The sequence below is a fragment of the Rhincodon typus genome, chromosome 21 (assembly GCF_021869965.1).
Source record: "Rhincodon typus isolate 14 chromosome 21, sRhiTyp1.1, whole genome shotgun sequence".
Classification (NCBI taxonomy): domain Eukaryota; kingdom Metazoa; phylum Chordata; class Chondrichthyes; order Orectolobiformes; family Rhincodontidae; genus Rhincodon; species Rhincodon typus.
In genome coordinates this window covers 26,405,874-26,429,589 of record NC_063352.1, presented here as the reverse complement: position 1 = coordinate 26,429,589, position 23,716 = coordinate 26,405,874, and the positions used below count along the sequence as shown (strand labels likewise).

The 23,716-nt window shown below is 41.3% G+C and overlaps 1 protein-coding gene across 1 annotated transcript; it reads left to right on the top strand.

Moving 5' to 3' along the window:
• Positions 1-368: 368 nt before the first annotated feature.
• Positions 369-22,703, top strand: LOC125485683 (protein kinase C beta type-like). The gene is made up of 6 exons (XM_048609708.1): positions 369-376; positions 1,999-2,137; positions 3,941-4,021; positions 4,340-4,447; positions 17,884-18,024; positions 21,718-22,703. Exons 1-6 carry the CDS (start codon positions 369-371, stop codon positions 21,874-21,876), a joined length of 636 nt encoding a protein of 211 aa, XP_048465665.1. The 3' UTR covers positions 21,877-22,703.
• Positions 22,704-23,716: the final 1,013 nt, after the last annotated feature.

Here is a 23,716-nt window from a genome sequence, read left to right as displayed (position 1 = left end):
GGTTTTGAAGTATCTTAAAAAATGAAAGTGAGGAGGAGAGGCCTAGGGAAGCTATTCCTCGGTTTGGACCCTAGGCAACTGAATGCGCAGCCACCACTGAAGAAACAATTAAAAGTTAATAAAACAATTAAAATTTTGGCACAAGAAAAGTGCATCAGAAAGAGTGGAGATGTCTTAGAGGGTTTTGTGACTGGAGAAAATGAAAGATATAGAAGGGTAAGACCCTTCATCGATTTGAAAACAAAAGATGAAAATTTTTATGTCAAGAATTGCTTGAGAGGGAGCCAGCGCAAGCTCATGACCTCACAGGTAATAGGTGAGCAGGACTTGCTGTTTGTCTCCCTCCACCACTTGCAAACAAAGGCACAATGGCAGAGTACGTGCCATACAAGATGCAGTGCAGCAACTTGCCAGAGTTCATTTCACAACACCTTCCATATGCATGACCTCTGCCAAATTAACAGGACAAGGGCAGCTGCTGCATGGGAACACTGCCATCACAGAGCCATTTGTTTTGGGATTACATTGCCATTCCTTCACTGTTGCTGGGTCAAAGTTCTAGAACTTTCTACCAGCACTGTGGCTGTACCAATAGCCCAAGAACTGCAGCAGTTCAAGGAGATGGCTCCCTGCTGCCTTCTTAATTAGGGATGGGCAATAATTGCTGGCCTTACCAACAAACTTCACATCTTGAGAAGTATAAAGAAAATATGAACTTTGATGGTTTCACCGTTATTCACATCACAAATTCTGGGGCATAATATTGCATTCATAATCTAATGTCAACACGTACTTCCTTTCTGCATTATTTGACTTCCTGTTACCATATTTTGTTACACTTTCTGTGTCGATGTACCCGGACATGAATTCCTCTTTCCATATTTATTACGGATCCTGCTTAATTCAATGTCATGTTGTTACGTTACGGCTGTTTATTGTCTTTGCATCATCATCCTTGCTTTTGAATTTTGATTTATATGTTTGTATATTAACTTTCATTTCTAGCTTCTCACACGTCATTCCTTCTACTCCGGGAATCCTTGATCTTTAAGACCGTATATGAGCCCGACTCTACCCCCACACTGATACCCTTTGACTGTTCCCACTTTTTCAGATAGCTTGTCATCCTCTGCATTCACCCTCTCCCAGTCCCACACTCCGAGAGGAGTTTTTACCGCAGATGCTTTTATTTCCTGCAGTCACCCAGCTGCTCCTCCATCTCTGTATTTCCTGCTGCTTAGTTCAGTCCTAACCGCCATTAGTCTACCCTTGGCCTGTGCAGGTCCTTATTCCTCTGTCACTTGGTTGCTGCAAGGCAAATCATTCATGGCTATCACTGCTCCATATTCCACGCATCGGGCAATCCCACAGCCCTTTCTGGAGAAGTCATTGAAATCTTGTTTATAGCAGCTTGAGTCATCTCCGTAATTTGTTACAATATCATACAGAGAGTGAGATTTGGCCTTGATATCTGGCCTGCATTTTTATACCAACCAGAACTGCAGATGGCAGCACCATTCTGTGCCTGTGGCAAAGAAATGGTAATAGGCCTAGGTTCCTGCCAGCTGTTCTTCATTCCCCTCTGTAACCCCCATCTCACATGCGAAAGATGAGAGCAGCCCTCAAGAAATAATATTAACAAAGCTGAAGTCCTGTCATGGGAGGAGATGGCCTTACAGCAGCCTCCTCTCCCTCTGTACCAACCCTGCCTTTGAGTCCTGTGTCTCCCTCAAGGCTGAGTGCCAGGACCACTCAAGTGATAAGCCCACCACTGTATCATCAGGACTTTGTGCCCGGACAACGGTAGGCTCCTTCTTAGCTGTTAGGTTCCTTGCAGAACCCCCACTGTTATCTCCAAAGAACCTCAACCCAGGGAACAGGTCTGGGGCATCTGGCAGTGTCAGAACTGTAGCTCTATGTATGTGAGATCTCTCAATACAAGTAATGTAAATGCAGGGTGACTATTCAACTGTAAACTGCTGTTAATCTCCCTAACAGAGACCTGAAGTTGGATAATGTGATGCTGGATTCAGAAGGACACATAAAAATAGCTGACTTCGGCATGTGCAAGGAGAATATGTGGGAAGGGGTAACAACCAAAACCTTCTGTGGTACACCTGACTACATTGCACCTGAGGTATGGCTTAACTTCACTTTTACCTTTCCCTTGGAGTCACACCAGCTTTGAAAATGTGCTGACTCCTGAATGGGAACAATATGAAGATTATAACAGTTATTAGCAGGCTTACTTAGGTATGAGAGTATGCCATTCAAGTCCTGGAGCCTGTATTGACATTCCTTCAGATCATGATTGATCAGTATCTTGACTTTGTTTAAACACTTCGGCTCTATATTCCTTAATTGCCTTACTTTACAATAAAAGTGTATCAATTTCAATTTGAAATTCTTAGTTGAATCCCCTGCCTCAGCAGCTTTGAGGGTAGAGTGACTGTGAATCTATATTACCCCTACCCTGAATGTGCATGGGGAGCCAATACTGAGTCTCCTGGTTTTCTTGGCTGAGATCTTACTGACAGTGTTAGTATCTGTCCAAACATGAGCAGAAGGTGTTAATTCGGTGACCCATAATTGGGGACGTGGTGAGGTGGGGGGAATGGTCAGATGGTGTTTGTTTATCATGTAGCCAAGTGCAATATCTAGAATAAGGAGCTGTCCACCAGAATCGTTCTTAGTCACTTATATACCAAGTTTCAGCTAAATTGCCAATGCCCTGTCGCAGATTATGTTTCGTTTGGCTATTAATCTGACAAATGAGTTCTGATATTTATTTTGTGGTCTTATTTCAGGCTTTGTCCGGTAGTGTTCAGAAGAGGTGCATAGATTTGATGTTCTTGAGCTTGCAATATCTAAAACACTCTGCATTTTCAGAGGTAGATTGAGTTTGAGAAGATGGGAACACAAGGAAGCGTATCGGTTTTCAAACCAAGCTAATGGGAAAGATATGCCTGTACAATTTGTTTGCTCAATGTGGTGTTTCATGAGAGACCTGATTCGCAACCTGTACCAAAGTCCAAAGAGTTAAGGGGCAAGTTGGCACGGCTCAGTGTGCAGACTCCAAGTCTTCTCTCTCTTTCTTTGCTCCCTCCTTTGTGTCCACTGTCTCCCTCTCACTACACTCTCCCTTCTTCCTGCACTCTCCACTTTCCCTCCCCCTGCACATTCTCTGTAACTGTTTTATGCACTTGCTGTGGGTCTAATGTGTATGCTCTTCTTCTATTTCTCTTCCTTTGCCCACTCTATCTTTGCTGCACTCCCTTTCTTATGTTTCTTATACTCTGTAAAAGACAACTAACATGAGACTATTCAATGGACAATGGAGTCTGCTGGCTGTGAGCTGCTGGCTCTGTCTGTAACAGAGGACTTTTTTTCTGCTGTAGCTGCAAACTCAATTTCTGCTGATCAGGAGCAGCAGATGATGGAGCCTGGGGCCTGGACTGTGTTGTGTTTGGAAATTGTCCTTATCACGGTGGAACAAATGCAGCCTTAACCAGCCTACATGAGGCTTCCAGCCATTGCCTGGCAGATTTCCACTGACACACAGTGTCTTTTTTTTAATCTCTCATATCACAGTTTCTCTCTGTTGAATTCCAATCTGCTGCAAGACCATTACCTCACAAAGTCATACCCGGAAAGGAAAAAGATGGAGATTGCAGCTATATTATCAGTCAGTTCTTGTTTAACTTGTTAATGCTGGAAATGGTTCTATAGTTGTGGTCACATCAGTGACCGCTGTCCTGTTTGATGTGACATCCTATAACCTTGCCCTGACACATCTGCAGCTCTAATCCTAGTCTTGGCACTGAGTGGCACAGTTTGTTGGAAAACAGACAGATACTCCTGATGTATTTTAAATTGCTGTTGGTTCTGTTCAGTCATTGCAGCACCTGACAAACCATTAAAATTATTTCTGTCTTTCTAGATAATTGCCTACCAGCCATATGGAAAATCTGTGGATTGGTGGGCGTATGGAGTGTTGCTGTATGAAATGCTTGCTGGACAGGTAATGGTTTACAGATTTAAGTCTTAAAGCTTTGAATGATTGTAGCAAATATTTATGACAGTGAAATGGAGAGAGGGAGCTGAGACTGCTGAGTGGAACAAAAATTCTTTTATATCACTTGCTTCTGAGTTAAACAAAGATATCAAAGAGCTGGAAGGTACATATATAGATCTGTGTTTGTGTATCAGTTGTATCTGGGTCTGTGTGTGTGCCTGGATCTGTATGTGTGCATGCATGTCTGGGCTATGTTTCTCCATTCCTGGTCTTTTCACTATTGTCACAAATTCTAATTATTGTCCCTTTTCTCTTCTCCTCCAGCCTCCTTTCGATGGTGAAGATGAAGATGAACTTTTCCAATCTATCATGGAGCATAATGTAACTTACCCCAAATCAATGTCCAAAGAAGCAGTGTCCATTTGTAAAGGAGTAAGTGTTGATTGATCCCTGATTCAAATGACTTCACCAGTGAGTACATTCAGTAGAAGGAAAGCACTGGCACAGCTGAGCAAGGTGCTAAATGTCAGAGAGTCTGGATGGATTAAAACATCCCTCCGGTTCCACATTTTCAATCCAGATCCATGTAGAATCAGCCCTCAGCTCTTTCTAAATACACATACCTCCTCTCTGCAAGGGAGTAGCAGCTTTGAGGAATTCCCTAGCCAATATTTATTACTTTTATGGTGTGTGCTAGTTGGAATGTACAATGGATGGGTTATTAAACAGAGGGTATGTATAATTGATAAATTCATAGTTTACAATATTATGGGTGGGCATTTTCCCCTTTGCGGTTAGTGTTTTGGCAAGTGAGATTCATAGCACCTCCAATGCTCACTTTTCTCACATAATCACAGACCAACTTCCATTTCCATTGAGCCCTTTTATATAACACTTAATGTGCCCAGTTTACTACCAGAGCCAATGGTTTTAGAAGTTCCCATTCTCTTGATGGCCCTATATAGAGGCCAGAGTGACCATGATCTGTGACAACTTGCCTTACTCTCTTCCGGTCCCTTCCTGTTTTCCAAGAGGTCTGAACTTTCTATCTATAGTTGCTCTCCATCACAGTAACCATGCCCTCCCTGATGAAGCCCATCTCCAAAGTTCCACACCTCTCAGGAAATCAGGGACTGCACACCAACCATTACTGACCAAACCCCCAGGAGTGACCATGGCTCTCCTCTATCTGGACTGACTTGGCAGTTCATCCTCAACTGATTCTGGCCTACCTGTCAGTCTACTCTCACTATAGCACCCTGACTCAGTACCTGTATCCCCAGACTGATTGCACTATACTACCAGAACTAATTATGGCCCAATCCCAGGACTGCAAGGATGTGGATCCCCAGACTCTGGTAAGACCAAGCACCTGATTGTCAATGGCTAATCTCCTGGAATTAGATGAGTCCCTTGACTTACCATTGCTGTATCCTGTGACTAACTGTACCCTGTTACTCCACTGAGGACTGCTCATCTTTGACCCTCACACATGGTCATTTGCTTGAAATGCATGTTTTCTGCATGAACTGCAGTGGGTATAATGCTCACATAGCACAGTACCACTCAGTGACATGTTCATGCCCTTGACTGTTAGGTGCTCCCCACTATGACAAGCTGCCTGTCTCTGTATCTAGCATTGAAGCACTGTAACTGAGCATCAAAGACCCTATCTGGTAAAAAGCCTTGCAGGCTGTCAGCCTGTAAGTCAGTGAGTGTGTACAAAGAAACCAGTGTGAAGTATATAAAAGCTGGCAGGCTCTAAGTAAGTGCAAAGTGATTGAGCACTTAGAAAGCAAGCAAAGAGCTATAAGATGCATCCTGTACAGATGTGTGAGATGCATTTGTGTCCCTGGCATAAGCAGGCAAGTCCCAGGAGACCCTGAACTCAGAACTAAAGTGTTGAAAGGCTGAGTGATGTGTGAGTTGGACTGAAAGGCAGCATGATGGTGGGTAAGGCTGTTTGCTTGCCAGTGACACTTGCATAGACAGAAGATCGAGGAGCATGCTGACTGTGGAAAATGCAGGGACATTGAAGTAACAGTTAGTTAATAGCTGAAACAAACAATCTGTGAACTGCAATCCCTATCTACCTGCTCTGATTTACATATTCGGAATTTGTGTCGTCTAGTTTCTAACAGAAAGGGTGGAGAATTTGAAGTGCCGTTGAAATTAGGTGATTTGTGTTATTAATAAATAAAAAGCATGGAAATAAGGTAGTCACTGCTCAGTGGCGAATTTCTGAAGTTGCTATTTAACACTTACAGGGAAAATCACAAAAAGTGTTGAGATTCTGATTGTTTTCATTCTTTATTTTCTGTCTTTGTTGCCATTAGTCAGGTCACACCAAGGGAGGACAAAATTCCACCCAGTGTGATAAGCAGCCAATATATGTTCTAAAGTAGATTATAAAGCCAGTTGATGATATTATAGAGTAGGTTATAATGCTGAGCAATATACAGCTGATAAAAGCATCTTCTGAAATATATCTTGAGATTTAAACATCCCAGATGGTTTAGCTATCAATCTGCATAATACGGCACACACATGGGATGTGCACATGAAAGACATCAGGGAGTATCCAGCTTGGATAGAGAATTTGCCAGGGATTTGCATCCAATCTGTTTCTACTCATCTTCTGGCAAATCAGAGCACTAAGTGGCTTGCTACTCTCTTAGGCTGAATTGAATTCTGGCACTGAGCTTCAGGGAGTATCGCCCAGAAACTACTGCAAATTGGAACAATGCTAAATCCTGTCTGTCAGCTTTATTTTCCACAGTGTCAATCAAACCAGAGAGCTAAATGTTGTCAATGAAGAGATGATTATTGCAGCATCTGTTATCTATAATGCAGTGACTTCTCACATGGCTCTAAGATCAGCTGCAGCAAAAGTAAAACATAAAATGCAAAGCCAGCAGTCTCACTTAGTAAAGTGTGTGGCCAGGTTAGTGTTTGCAGAATTATCAGCGTTGAAGTGTGGGAGGAATGTTGATAAGGATGGCAGAGGAAATCTTTAAACATTCAGTGTGAGTAATAAGACTTTATTGAACACAATGCAAAAATCAGAAGCTTATCACCAACTCTTAAATAAGCTGATTATTGTAACAAAATTAAACCATAGGGAACATGCAGGTAAAGATTTCTTTGGTATAATTATGTGGGATGTGAAACAACAAGAAATGAATCATTGTCCAAAAACATTGTTGCACTTCTATCTGTTACATCAGTCCACCTGGCCGGTAATGTTTTAAAAATTTTACACTGTCTGCATGTGTCTGTGTAGAATCCCTGTTTTAGTCTTCCAAGTAACAGGCTCATTCATTCATTTTTTATGAAGGTGTACTCAGCTCCAGGATTAGCCCTTTCAACTATCAGCTGTTTCTCCTTGGTAACAATTACAGCAGGGCAAGAAATGTACTACACCGTGTTCTTGGCCTCCATTTTTGGCTTATGTTTCAGTTATCTATATCCTGTGAATTGAATAACTCCATTCAGATATTCGGCACTAGAAGTGTTCATCATCCAAAAGACTGGAGCAATTTGCAGAAGGTTACTATTAAAACTTGTGTCATCTTGAATAATAACAGCCTTGGACATAAGACTAACTAGAGATATTGTAAGTAGACAGGACATCTGTGTATTCACAAATAGGATACCCACTGGGAACTACATTTTAACTTTATCTAAGTTTGTTCTTCTTGATGAATCTTCAAGGCAATTGAGGATGAGCAATGAATGCTAGTCTTAGCAGCAAATCCCAAATTCCACAAATGAGCAGGAAACTAAAGTGTACAATTATTTTTGATCACAGAGTATCATTGAATCTTTCAGCACAGAAAGAGCTAATTCAGCTCATTCTGCCTGTGCTGATCCTTTAAAGAATTATCCAATTTGTTCTATATTTGATGTAGCCCTCGCACCATTCCTTTGTCTCAATCTGACTTAAACCAGCTTTTCAATATGTCACATGACCTGTTGCAAAACAAAATTTTCTCAAAGCCTGTCTCATTTTCACTTTTCCATCATGTGTCCAGCATGAGAAAGGTATATGTTCCAACACAGCAACCACACATTAATTTTAGTATATTCACTGCCAAAAGTGCCAAATTTAATATGATTGCCTATCTGCTGCAGAATCGACTTCTTTTGAGGGTGAAGCATGGAGTGATTGTAACGAGGTCAGCCGTGTGGACCTTATAGAAGATGAGTTCCCTGATTGGGGCTGTTAATCTGGTCCAACCAGGGAGCCCTGGCAGACAGATAAGAACAAGAAATCCTGTCAGACATCCTGTTCACTCTGAGAGCTGGCTCTGAGGGAGCTGGATCGATGTTAAGGACTCACCATGTGTAAATAAAGGGTGACTTGGTGACAGGGTACCGACCTCTGTGGAGTAATATCAGTGGCGATGACAGAAAAGTACGCTCCTAAAGAAATTGACTCAAAGCATTCAAGTTTGAGTTGGAGTAAGCATTTCTGGCAGCATGCTGTTATTTTGGGAAGCTTGGATTGTTCGTTCTTGCCATCAAAGACTGGGCCCATTTTGTGGAAAGAATGTGTTATTTTTTCTGGACAAATGATATTGGAGTAAAGGAAAAACAATGATTAATTTTCCTGACAGCTTGTGAACCCGTAGCTTTTTTGGTTATTAGGAGCTTAACATTTCCTGAGGCATCAGTTACTAAAACCTTGCAAGAATTGATGGATTTAGTTAGGAATGTTATGACCAAAAGCTTCCTCTAATTCTGAGATGCTTTTGGTTTTACTCAGTAGTTTGAGAACCAGGGGAATCCGTGTTGGGACGTTTGACAAGATTAAGACGACTGGCAGAGGCCTGACACTTTGGTTTAACTCTTAATGAGAAGCTGAGAGACTGTTTGTTTGGTATATGGGATTAATGATGTAACCATGCAAAAGCGCCTACTAGCTGAAGCTCAACTAGACTTCAAACAGGCACTACAACTAGCTTTGTCATTGGAAAATGAGGCAAGTGGAGCAGATTAATTACAGGGTATTCCAACAGAAGTGGACACCCTTACCAGGTTGACTTGAGTTTGGGGGGTACCACTTGAGTGAAGACAATTGCACAGCCTCACACAGGACATATCCTGAACAGAGGGACTCTAGGTCAGCCCACAGCAAAACCCCAAAACAAAGCCAAGCCTCAGCCAAACGGTTAAAATTTTCTTTAGGATCCAGGCTGGCAAGCCGTTGTAGTTGCTGCAGGTATGCAGACTAGGTTTGGATTGAGTAAGAGAACTCATTGTCCAGTATCCAGCAGAGTGCACACCCTGGAAAGCTCACCTACATCTGGCTTGAAACAGTTAAATTGCTTAGCAAAATCCAAATCAGAACCAATCAAAATAAATGTCTGGTTAAATAGTCACCTGATTTTAATAGAGGTCGATACCAGCACGGCTATATCAGTGATTGCAGAACTGGTCTTTAACAAAATTCGTTCTGGGTTCCAACCTTTAAGTTTGTGTAAGATCATGACTGGACTGAGAATTTGTACCAGGGAACCTTTACAGATTAAGGGTACAACTTGGGTTCTGGTCTCGTATGAGAAGCAGCTAATTCAGTTATCACTGATTGTAGTAAAAGGCTCAGACCCAAGCCTGATGCGGTGAAACTGATTGAGAAAGATTCACTTTTATTGGCTGAACCTTTCTCAATTAGAAAATAGCTGCTCGAGTGAAGTCCTAAATAAATACCTGTAAGTTTTTTAGGAAGGTTCAAGGACTACCAAAGAGCCAAAGTCACTTTGCATATTGACCAGGAAGCAATTTCATGATTCTGCAAAACCCGCTCAGTGCCATTTGCTTAAAATTTAAAAGTACAAGCAGAAATCAGGAGGCTGGAAAGTAGGGGAATTCATCAAACCAGTGCAGTTTGCAGAATGGGCAGCACCGGTCGTATCGAGTGTCAAGCCTGACGGGTCAGTTCGCCTTTGTAGGGATTTTAAACAAAAGGTAAAATGCTTTTCACAGCTGGATAAGTACCCAATCTGTCGCAGGGAGGATTCATATGCAAAGCTGGCAGCGGAGCTGTCTTTCACGAAGCTGGATATGAGTCATGTGCATTTGCAATGGTGGTTAGATGAGGATTCCCAGAAGTATGCTACAGTTAATACCCATAAGGGTTTGTACCAATATATGAGACTGCCTTTTGGCGTAGCATCAACCTGTGTCATTTTTCAGTGGATGATGGAGAACGTTTTACAAGGTCTACGCCAGGTCATCATTTATCAGAATGACATGCTAATAACTGGGAAGAGGCACTTAGAGAACTTGGGCATAGCCCTTACACGTTTCCCCAAGGTGGGTGTACGCCTAAGAAATTTGTAGTAGTAACAGACCACAAACCCTTGTAAGGGCTACTGAAAGAGGACAAGACTATGGCACCCATAGCATCAAATTCAGCAGTGGGCTCTCATCCTAAATTCATACAATTACAAGTCGGAACCCAGTCTGGGAGGCCAAGTCACAAATGTGGATGCCTTGAGCTGCCTCCCACTGGCAGATACACCAGCGGTGGTGCCACTGCTGGAAGAGTCCATTCTGGTTTTAAACTTTCTGGACACCCTTCGGTCCTGGCAAAACTAAAACAGCTGGTGGTGATGGGGGAAGCCCAAGAGCCATCACAACCAGAATTGAAACCTTTCTGGACCTGGTGAGACCAGATCACCATAGAGGATGGCATTTCATTACTGGGGGGGCTGGAGTGATTGTCCCAAGCAAAGGTCGCCAACACATAGTGCCTGAACTTCCCGAGGGTCATCCGGGGTGTCCAAAATGAAGATGTTGGCGAGACGTTATGTCTGGTGGCCAGGATTGGATGCAGACATAACTGCGCTGGTGGGGCAGTGCCCAGAGTGCCAACAAGGAACCCGTGGGTTCTAGCCCTCTGTCTAGCGTCAAAGAAACCTCGGAATCTGAGACGGACATGGCGGATATCACAGCCTCAATGCCTTTATCGCCTGATGAAGAGGACGAATATCTTCTGAGATGCTCCAGGCGCAAGAGGCGGTCTATGGTCTGTTACATGCTGCCTGTATCCAAGACTGAGTCAGGGGAACTGGACCCAGTGTGAAAATGCCCCAGCAGAGGCTACAGAGAAAGAAGCAGCCTATGTCCTCGGGCTCAGAGGGAGGGGGATATAGTGACTGTAATGAGGTCAGCCAGGTGGACTTCATAGAGTATGAGTTCCCTGATTGGACCAGGTTAACAGCCCTAATCAGGGAGCCCTGGCTGACAGATAAGAACAAGGGTTTCAGAGGTTTTGCTCACTCTGAGAGCTGGCTCTGAGGGAGCTGGACCAGTGACAAGTACTTTGTAAATAAAGGGTGACCTGACGATGGGATACTGGCCTCCGTGGAGTTAATTCATGTTAATCCTTCATATCCCTCTCCCAGTCATTCAAAACCACAAAGACCAAAATCAGCTCCATGGAATCATGCGTAGGTTCCAAAGACTGCTACTGTAAAGCAATTTGAATGGGATATGAACCTAATGTGGCTGAGTGAAGAAATGGGCAGCATGAATGTTATTAGGAGACTGATGCTTGTGTGCAGAATTAAGTGCCCCATAGAACTAGCCTGACTGAGTAATGTTTCCCATCTAGTTGAATGACTTTGATCCAAACCCAATGAAGTAGGCAGATTCACTCATAGGACAATGAATTTAGACAAAACCAAAAGCCTGCAGAAGTGTTTGATAAAACCTGTATGTTAACAAACGGCATTTTAATCCAGACAAATGAAAGGTTCTGTACATTGGAAAGATGTCATGAGTTTAGTGTTGATGGGGTAGACCTAAATACCTAAAGTTGAAAAGGCTTCTAGTTGTAATATTCATTCTGCGCTTAATATATCAAATTTCCACAGGATAGCAATGAACAAAGCAAGTCAAATACTTTCTTATGTTGTTTATTATGTGTTGAAAGGTTGTGTCCTAGTCACATAACATACAAATAATACGTTCAGTCTTGCTCACCACAGCTGACAACAACTTGTATTAACGTAGCATCTTTAACATGTTAAAACATAACAAACCCTTCATAGCAGTGTCTGAAGCTAACTTGCCACATAAGGTAATTTTAAGACATATGGCCAAATGTTTAATCAAAGACATATATTTAAGGAGCATCCTTAAGGAGAATACAAAGGTAGAAAGGCAGAGATATTTAGAGAAGGAATTGTTTTTGCTGCATTACTCATCTCAAATCCTTCTAAACCACCATTCCTGTACTCACTGACTTGAATAAGTAAAACTGGGGATACTTAGGAGGACAGAATTAGATGAACAGATATCTCAGAGGGTAGCAGGGTTGGAGGACATTACAGAGGTAGAAAGGGGTGAGCCCCAAGAGGGATTTTTTTTTTTTAAATGACTATTTTAAAATCATGATGTGGTTTAGTCAATTTCCAGTGTTGGTCAGTGAGTACAGGAATGGTGGTTTAACAGGATTTATGATGAGCAAAGCAGCAAATGTAAAAGGGTAGAGTAACATTCAGAAATTCTCATCTAGGTACTACAGGAAGAGGGAAAATTAAAAGATGTGAAGTAATTAAACAAGGAGAGAGGAATAAGAAACTTATGAGTACAACATTCGATCAAAAGGAAGGTTACAGTTGTAGTCCAAGTACGTGCTCTTTACATGGTTGCAGAGTATAAGAAATAAATTGAATGAATTGTAGGTGCCAGTGCAGCTTCAAGGGTATGACATGGTAGCCATTATGAAGACATAGATACAAAGTAGTCAGGATTGCAAACTAAATGTAGCTGGTTATAAGGTCCATTGGAACTTTGTAGAGGGAGATGATAGTCTGAATGAATAAAGATGAAATCTGTTTAAGAATAGAAGAGAAAATAACCAGGTAAGCTGGCAGGGGAGATTCTGTGGCTAGATTAAGAAATAGAAAAGGATTTAGGATTGTAGCAAGAGTTATACACATACCTACTGGGCAGCTGTGAAGTGGTAGATTACATTGATGCTGATATCAGACAAGTTTGTGGGAAAGGTAGAATAGTTTTTGGTGGCAGACTTGATTTTTCATTCAGTTGCTATAAGCAGACTAGCACATGTCAGAAAGGTGGTGAATTTCTCAACTGAGTTTTCTGCAACATGTCCCAGAACTAATAAGGGGCATGCAATATTAAACATGGTAATTAGTAATGAGCCAGATTTATTTGATAGTCTAACTGTACATGAATATTTATCAACTAAGAATCATAATATGGAGTTCAGTTAGTGCTTGAAAGAGAAAAACAGTTACTAAGATTGTAGATTTCTATCGGGCTGTCTTCATTGGGATGAGAGATTGTAAACTTGGAAAATCAGTTAATGGGTAAAATGACAAATGATCAGTAGGAGGTGTTCAAAAAAATAATTTGTGTTGATGGAACTTGTCACACACCTGAAGGGCAAAATTCCAACCTGTCAAAAATGGCGGCCATAAGTAACTGAAGAGGTAAGAGACAATATAAAAGTAAAAGGCAAGGAAAGGTGCAAAAACAGATCCTAACAAATGGGGAAAAAGTAGCAAAGTATGCCAAGGTTAAAGCTACAGAAAAGAGGTAGTCAGGCGGTCCCCAATTTACAAACATCTGACTTACAAATCCTTGTACTTACGAAAGCAATCCCACACAGGGATGTATTTTTGAAGATTTGAAATGCAATCCTTTCCTGTACTTAACTTTCCTGTACTTAACAAATGTCTATATTAGATTGTCATGCATTGTATTCCAACTTCCATACAGATTGAACAGACTCTAGAACAGAACCCATTCGCAACCCAAGGATTACCTGTGTAAGAATATATTTACAAGGGATCTCAAAGGCAATGTAAAAAAACTTTTACCACTACATAAGGAAAGAAAAGGTGGCATTCAATGAAAATAAGGAAGTGTTGGACATGTCAGTATTTACAGTAGAGAAAACTGTCTGCATTCCACACATCCAATAGAAACTATCATTGAATCTGGGATTCAATGAACAAAAGGAAAACAATAATAACAGAGGAATTTAATAGCCCTAAAGAACAATAAATTCCCCAGGATCAGGTGGTTTCCATATGAGGGTTTTAAAAGTAATTGAGAACATTGTAGATCCCTAAGAATAATATTCCAAAGTTCTTTCAATCCAGGAAATGTTCCGTTAGATTGGAAAATTGCACGTTACTCCAGTTTTTTAAAACCTTGAATGGGAGGAATCAAGGAAATATAAATCAGTTAGCCTAACATCTGTTATCTAGAGACTTCTAGAGTTCATAATTAAGAATATGGTGACAGTACATCTCAGATATTTTCATTTTATCTGAGAGAGGCATCACAGATTTGTAGAGGTAAGTCAAGTTTAGCAAATCTGCTTGAATTGTTTGAAGAGGTGAGCAAAGTAGCAAGTAGGAAACTGTCTGTGTTATTTTATCTGAGAAAGCCCCTCAGAAAAGGCTGTTAGCCAATATTGAATGTTATGGAATGGAATACAAATTATTGAGCTGATTAGGAGTGGAAGGAGACTGAAATTAGGGTAAATGAGCAGTAACTGTTAATTGCAAGTTGTGATTGGCAGTGTCCTGCAAGAATCTGTATTGGAACTTCTGCAATTCACTGTATACTTTAATGACTTTAATAATGGGATAGACAGTCACATATAGAAGTTTGCTGATAGCATGTATTACAAGATCATGATAAATAAGAACAGGAATAGGCCATTCAGCCTGCTGCACCATTCAATAAGATAATAACTGATCTTAACATCACTATCTTGTCGGTCCACCATAGCCCTTGACTCTCTTGTTCTTCAAAGATTTGCCTAAATCAGCCTTGAATATAATCATTGATCCAGCCTCCACTGCTACCTGTGAAACATAATTCCAAAGATTAATAATATTAAGTAGTATAGACAGAAGCATAACATTTCAGAGATATTGATTGATGAAATGAGAGAGCAAAACTATGGCAAATGGATTTCAATGTAGTAAATGGGAGGTCATCCACTTTGGTTTAAAACAGTCAGACAAGATTTTTTTAAATGTTGAGAAGCTGGAAACTGATAATATCCAAAGAAAGAAACATTGGCACATCAACAATGTGTCATAAATTGTAAAGAAGATAATCAAAAAGGCTAACATATTTTGCTAGATATAAATGCCAGTACTCCACATCTCCAACTATACATATTCCTGGTTGTGAGCAGGAGTGTGCATCCACCTTAGAAACAATATATTGGCCTTGTTGAAATTGCCATGTAGATTTACTAGCAAGGGAACCAAACAACAAGTGTTAAGCTGCAAGGAGAAAGCAAACAAAATTATATTCAATGTAATTTAGAAGATTAAGGGTAATTAGATCAATAATCCAAGGATGTTTAGAGGAACAAATAAGGTATATTGGGGAAAAATAATTCCACTGATTGGGAGTCTATGATGAGGAGACATGTCTTCATGACTTCATTAAGGCGTTTGATAAGGTTCCCCATGGTAGGCTGATGGAGAAAGTGAAGTCGCATGGGGTCCAGGGTGTACTAGCTAGATCGATAGAGAACTGGCTGGGCAACAGGAGACAGAGAGTTGTAGTGGAACGGAATTTCTCAAAATGGAGAACTGTGACCAGTGGTGTTCCACAGGGATCCGTGTTGGGACCACTGTTGTTTGTGATATACATAAATGATCTGCAAGAAGGTATAGATGGTCTGATTAGCAAGTTTGCAGATGGCACTAAGATTGGTGGAGTTGCAGATAGTGAAGGGGACTGTCGGAGAATGCAGCAAAATATAGGTAGGTTGGAGAGTTGGGCAGAGAAATGGCAGATGGAGTTCAATCCAGGCAAATGTGAGGTGATGCATTTTGGAAGACCCAATTCAAGAGCGAACTATACGGTAAATGGAAAAGCCCTGGGGATAATTGATGCACAGAGAGATCTGGGTGTTCAGGTCCATTGTACCCTGAAGGTGGCAACGCAGGTCGATAGAGTGGTCAAGAAGGCATACGGCATGCTTTCATTCATCGGACAGGGCACTGAGTAAAAGAGTTGGCAGGTCATGTTACAGTTGTATAGGACTTTGGTTCGGCCACATTTGGAATACTGCGTACAGTTCTGGTCGCCACATTACCAAAAGGATGTGGATGCTTTGGAGCGAGTGCAGAGGAGTATCACCAGGATGTTGCCTGGTATGGCGGGCGCTAGCTATGAAGAGAGGTTGAGTAGATTAGGATTATTTACATTAGAAAGACGGAGGTTGAGGGCAGACCTGATTGAGGTCTACAAAATCATGAGAGGTATAGACAGGGTGGATAGCAAGAAGCTTTTTCCCAGACTGGGAGACTCAATTACTAGGAGTCACGATTTCAAGGTGAGAGGGGAAAAGTTTAAGGGAGATATGCGTGGAAAGTTCTTTACGCAGAGGGTGGTGGGTGCCTGGAATGCGTTGCCAGCGGAGGTGGTAGGGGCAGGCACGAGAGCGTCATTTAAGATGTATCTAGACAGATACATGAATGGGCAGGGAGCAGAGGGATACTTATCCTTGGAAAAAAGGCGACAGGTTTAGATAGAGGATCTGGATCGGCGCAGGCTTGGAGGGCCGAAGGGCCTGTTCCTGTGCTGTAATTTTCTTTGTTCTTTGTTCTATGTCAGAAACTTACAGCCAGACCTTCCCAGAGAGAAACTAGGAAACATCACTTACTCAGCTCTAAATATTTGGAACTCTTTTCTGCAAATGGAATTTGATGTTAGATTACCTATTAATTTTAAAACAGTTATCAATAGATTTTTGTTAGCCAATTGTATTGACAAATATGGGATAAATGTTGGTGTCGAGACTAAGTTGCAGATCAGTCGTGATCTTATCAAATGGCAGAATAGGTTCAAAAAGCTAACTAGACTATTCCACTTCCTTTGATGTTCCAAAGTCCTTTACTACCAATTAAATACTTTAAGTAGTGACAGTGGTAATGTGAGAAATGTGACAACAAGTTTATGCACAGCAAGCTCCCAAATGAGAGCTCTTCATCCACCACATTTTCAGGAAAAGAATTCCAAAGACTCATGGCCTTTAGAGAATAAATTTTCTCTCATTGTTGTGAGATGGGCTACCCTTATTTTTAAACAGTGACCCCTAAATTCTTGATTCTCCCAACTTGTCAAGACTCCTCAGGATCTTAAATGCTTCAATCATTTGCCCCTCATTCTTCTAAACTCCAGTGGAAACAAGCCTGGTCTGTCCAACCTTTAGTTATAAACCTTCTCTGAACTGCTTCCAATACATTTACATCCTTCCTCAAATAAGGAGATCAATACTGTTTACAGTACACCAGATATAGACTCACCCTGTGTAACTGAAGAATGATTTATCTACTTGAATATTCAATTCCCCTCTCCACAATAAATGGTAGCTTTTTTAAGCTTTATAAATTACTTGCTGTACTTGCATACTAACCTTTTGTGATTCGTACAGATCCTTCTGCATCGCAGAGCTTTATCATTGCCAGTTTGTTTGTCTTTAATGATTTTGCCTAAGTGATAAATATTGATCAGGACTTTAAAGAGAATGCTGTTACTCTTCTTTTAAATATTCCTATCGGATCTTTTGTGCCCACCTGAGAGGGTAAATGGGGCTTTGATTTAATTTCTCAGCCAAAGGGTCATTAATGAAGAATGACAACGTACTACAACAGCAGGGTGCATTATTTTATGGTTTTCAATTGGAAATGGTTTTCCAATTGAATAAAAGAGGTGAAATTCTTTAGTTCAATATGATTAGGTGGCATGTTTGAGAATGTAAACTTTTCTTATTTTGTTTGAAGGAGCTAAGACTAATGAAATGGTTGATTTCACCTGTGTTTATTTTGTGATGTATTTCATGATTATAGCTTTTAACAAAGCATCCAGCCAAGCGCCTGGGGTGTGGGCCTGAGGGCGAGCGAGACATCAAGGAGCATGCATTTTTCCGATGGATTGATTGGGAAAAGTTGGAACGCATGGAGATTCAGCCTCCCTTCAAACCAAAGGCAGTAAGTTGTTTTTAGCTGACCCTCCCCACACACTATTGAAGAAGATGGTGCTGCATGTGTTAAAACAGTTGAGGCCTTGTTTAAGAGTAGCAAAACCAGAAACAATTGTTGAACAGCATTTCTGGGTCTCTCAGGTGATGCTATCTTACTGTGCTATTCCCATTAACAGTTTGCCCTATACAAATAAACATCCAGTGTAGATTCCCCTGTAATCTTATGAAGACTCCCTGACAGGAATGAACCTGATAACCATACTGTGATAATTCCGCTTCCTGATGCTGTCCTATGTAGAATTTCTGTGTAAGTCAAACCATAGATTTAACCAGCACTTATAAAATGCTTGACGAGAGTGAGCACAAGAGCAAAGTCTGGCTTACTAGTATTTGTTATTTTATGGAATTTTATACTTTATTGTTGTCGTTTGTGATTTCCTTGAATCTCCTCAGCTTAGACATTAGAGCTTTCAAGGTTAACAGAAACCTGAGTCTGCAACTTGTGACCACAGAATCCTCCTGTGAGGATGAGGTTTTATATTTCAGTCCTTTACAAAACAGTGCGATTGTCTTACAGAAATTAAATTACAAAATATGTTTAAAAATAGTTCATGATTTTTGGGGGAGTGCAAGAAGTGGAGAGTTCTGGAGAAAATCTGATTATAAAATAGAATTGAATCACTAAATAAGGTGGAATCTGTATAACATTTCAATATTCTTTTGGGATGTTCAGCCAAATGATTACCAAAGATTCACAATGATACATTATTTGAAGTTTCATATTAACCCTCATTGCCCTTTATTGAAAATGCTGCAGCAACAATGACTAATATCAGCCCAGCAGTCGGAACATTACATTTAGAACAGCTGTCACTGAATTTCGATCTCCTTGTTACAGGCTTCCTGACTGTGTTGAATATATGTGCATGTGTTAGGATTACCAACTTTATGGATATATACATGGCGATTTCATCACATGACCTCTCATTGCCAACTACCCTATCATTCACAGTCATTTCTCTCCATCTCCAATAGTTTGATAACTAATAAATAGAAGTATTCAAATGTAAAATATTTGTCTTCTGGATTTGTCCCAGTGCTATCCAGGAATATTATTCTTTAATTCATGGAGGTTCCAGGAGAATCTAAAGAATCAGTAGCCTTTGTATGTGTCTTGAGGAGTAATTTTCTAAATAGACCCTGGCAGTAAAGAACATCACCCATCACCAGCTGCTTCTTAATATGTGCTGGCAGGAATGAAATCGTCGACTCACACGTGAACAGTGTAAAGTTGTATATGTATCTTTACCATTTATGCCTGTTTCTTGAATGTGTGTGTGTGAATATGTCTGTGTTTGTGCGTGTGTGTGTATGTGTGTGTGTTTGTGTGAATGTGTGTGTGTGTGCTTCTGTGTGTGAGTGAGATCTCTCTTTACGCCTTGGTGATATGATTAGATTGGAAGACAGCAGACTGAATTAAACATGACAGCTTTAAAGGAAAACAAAGGAAAGTGGAAGTTGTGGGAAACAGGAGAGAGTTGGATGAGACGAGCCAGAGAGAGTGACCAGAATAGCTGGGCTGAGGAGAGATAAAGCAATTTAAACAATAAAAAATACATAACAAGTATAGAGAGACAGCAAAGCAAATGGGATGAGAAATATATTGGGGTAAAGGCTTTATATAGCATGATCTAATGGTTTCAGCACAAAAGAAGGTCATTCAGTCCATCAGGTCTATGCTACAAGGTCAGTTCACCCAGGTGTACTCCCATACCTTCTCCCCACAGCCCTGAACCTTTATTGTTTCAGATAATAATCCAACTCCCTATCTTATGAACATATATCCACCACAGTCACACGTGGTGAGGTGATGGCCTAATGGTATTATCACTGGACTATTAATCCAGAGACCCAGATAGTGTTCTGGGGAGCCGGGTTCAAATCCTGCCATGGCAGAAGGTGGAATTTGAATTCAATAAAATATCTGGAATTAAAAATCTAATGATGACCGTGAATCCATTGTCAATTGTCAGGAAAAACCACCTGGTTCACTAATATCCCTTAGGATATCACCTGGTCTGGCCTACATGGGACTCCAGACCCACAGCAATGTGGTTGACTCTCAACTGCCCTCTGGGTGGGGAATAAATGCTGCCTGGCCAGTGATGTCCTCATCCCGTGAATGAATAAAGGAAAAAAAAATACAGTGCCTTTGAGATCCTAACCACTTGCTACATAACAGAGGTTTCTCCTCATGTTGCCATTGCTTCAATTGCCAATTGCCTTAGATCTGTGTTCTGTGGTTCTCAATCATTCAACCAATTGGAACAATTGCTTCCTGTCTACTTGGTTCAATCCTTCATGATTTTGAATACCTCCTTCAAATCTCCTTTCAACTTTCTCTTCTTGAAAAAGAACTGTCCCAACCTTCCCAACAATTAACTGAAGTTCCTCATCATTAAGCCATTCTTGTGAATCATTTCTGTACCCTCACTAATGTCTTTGCATCCTTCTTAAAGGGCAGTGCCTAGTACTCGATTCAATTCTCCAGTTGAGACTGAGCCATTATTTCATACAAGTCGAACAGAGCTTCCTTGCTATTTCATTCTTTTGAGGGATGGGTTATGTCTAATAGTGATTGATATGAAGAGCAACTATTTGGGTGAGGAACACATATGTTTGAGGAACATGTACGTTGGAATGTGGGAAACTGTATTTTATATTTTTTATACACATTGGGCTCTTGCTTCATGCACATTTAACCATGTTTATTGGTTACAATTGCAGACATGATCAGTTGACCTTTCTGCCACCTACACTCCCATCTGCATGATCATGGCCTTCTGTTACCCCATTTCCCACCTGTTTTTCAGTAAAGTGTTCAGTCAATCCCACTGCCCATCCAGTGTGAGTTTTCAGTTAATCTGCCTCCAAGTATTTGTGCAAATCTCAACTCCCTCCCCTCTTTGCAGAATCTGTAATTCTGTTGTGTTTTGCCTGGACCTCAGCCTGAGAAGACAAGGCACTCAGTCCCTGTCCCAGAAAAGGCACTCCAGCCCAGTTCATTCCTGGGGTCAGGGGGCCTAATTTCCCCATCCATTGAACTCTTATCCACTTCCCACAAGTCTTCAGCCACTGAAATAAAAACAGAAAGTGCTCGACATCTTCAGGTCAGACAGAATATTTGAATGGTAAAAGTGTTAATGTTACAGGTGACTAGCTAAAATCCTCAGAACAGTTGATTGGTAAGTCCTTATACGGACCCTGAGGAGAGGGTGGGAATATTGACTTGCCCTATCCTCTAACACGAAGAATGATCAGTAGGCCAGGGTTCTGAACGTCAGGGGCAGTGGGTAGGTCCGGCAGACAGTGAGTCAGGCAGGCAGTCCTTCAAGTGGATTGGGGTATGAGTTGTCAAACAGCACGAGGGGTTGAATAGTATCTTGATCTCGTGCTGCACCCTTAAAGGGCTGAATGGCCTGTTCTTCTGTTCAGATGAAGCGGGGAAACGAGGTAAAGGGAAGGGGGATTGCCAAGCTGGTCAGCATGGGCTAGTGAGAGAAGAGTGCTCGTTAGAAAGCGGTTACATCTGTATCCATTGCATTACTCACCCTCCAGAATTGGTTTGTTTTACAGAACTAACCCATTTATAAATCCACGGCACTCCATCCCATCACCCTTTTTCTTTCTCCTCCCACAGTGCGGGCGCAACGCTGAGAACTTCGACCGATTTTTCACCCGTCATCCGCCAGTCTTAACTCCACCTGACCAAGAGGTCATCATGAATATTGACCAGGCAGAATTCGAGGGGTTCTCTTTTATTAACACGGAGTTTGTCAAAGCTGAGATTACATGTTAAACAGTGCCTGGGGAGGAATGGGGAGGAAAGGAGAGGGGGGAGGATCACAATAGAGACCCTTGTTCCGGGTTGTGCAGCATGTTCAGAGGCTGTTAACTGTTCCGTGATGTTTGCTTAAATCTCTCAAAGCGTGTTGGGAATGCGTTTTTTTCATCCATCACCTCATTACACAGCGAGACACAGTGCACACAGCAGCTGCTGACCAGTTCACATCGCAGGTGCTTCCCTATATAGTAGCTCTGTATGAAGATGCTTTGCAAAATGATTTGCTGCCTTGATTGCCAAAAGCTGTTATATAGTTCATTAACTGCCTCAAGCCAGTGGCTTTTCCCTCGCTCGACTACAAAGCACAGAGGTAACCTCTTCGTTCCTGCAGAGTGAGACCTGGTGTGACATCGCAAAAGTGGGCTCATGAACGTTTCCCCTGGTCGGTGTTTCTGTCTGTGGCCGTGTGTGAGGACACCCTTCGTCAGTGGGTTTTAGGATGTCAATCTCAGCTATTCCAAAAAAAAAGTGTCAAATGAAGTTCTTTCTCAATGTTTTATTGCCCATATAATGTGATCCTGGTGGCTGACGTGTTCTTTGAATCGAAAATTGTGTCTGTAAAATCTGCTCAGTTCTAGAAGTGATTGTGAGTGTCCCGTTTATCCTGTTAGTGTGAACCAATAACTTCTCCCTCTCTGAGCTGAATGATCATTTGAAGGCCAGCCTTTCCTCTCCTAACCTGGCCTGACTCTTCGTGAATCTTTCTGGAGGGCGTGAGGCATGTTTAAATTGATAATGAAACCTTGCAAGACATTTTAAAAAGAAATAAATTGATGCATGACCGTGGTTTTGTAGTGTGTTGCTAACAACGCCTGCAGTTGATGTGCCAAACATTTTATTTCCAGTACTGATATACAATAAAGAAAATCGCACCCAAAGGGGAAAAAAAACTCAGCATCACTTTAGTCACATGTTTAACAACTACTACTATTTTTCTGTTCAGATGTTTTTTCTATAGTATAGTGCTGGTCCAGGAAGGAATGTTAATTAAATCTGTCTAAAATTGACACGGAGTGCTTATCAGAGGTGCCGAGTCCTATCAGACTCGAACAGGTCACCCCACTGACACATTGGTTTCAGGCTGTTACACAGTTACTGAATGTTAATCCTCCCACCCCCAATCCTACAAACAAAATTACAAAATGCATCAGCCAACCAAGAAATCCTGTGCTATAAAGGTATAAATAGAATGCAGCTGTAAGCAGAAAAGTACTGACAATTCCAAATAACCCTCTGTAACCCTTACCCCACTGAATGGTTAACAACTCTGCATTATCACAAAATAATACTTACCATAGAATCATACAGCATGGAAACAGATCATTCGGTCCAACTAATCCGCACCTACCATGTTCCCAAACTGAACTAGTCCCACCTGCCTGCATTTGGACCATTCACTTCCAAACCTTTCCTATTCGTGAGCTTATCCAAATGTCTTTTAAAATGTTCTAACTGTACCTGCATCCACCACTTCCTCTGGCAGTTCATCCCACACATGAACCACTTCTATGTAAAAGACTTGCCCCTCATGTCCTTTTTAAATCTTTCTCCTCGCACCTTACCAATATGCCCCCTAGTTTTGAACTCCCCCACCTTAGGGAAAAGACCCTTGCTCTTTATCTTATCTGTGCCCCTCATGATTTTATAAACCTCTATAAGGTCACTCCTCAACCTCCTATGCTCCAGTGGAAAAAAGTTCCAGCCTATCCAGCCTGTTTTTATAACTCAAACCCTCCATTCCCAGCAATGTCCTGGTAAATCTTTTCTGAACCTTCTTCAGTTTAATAATATCCTT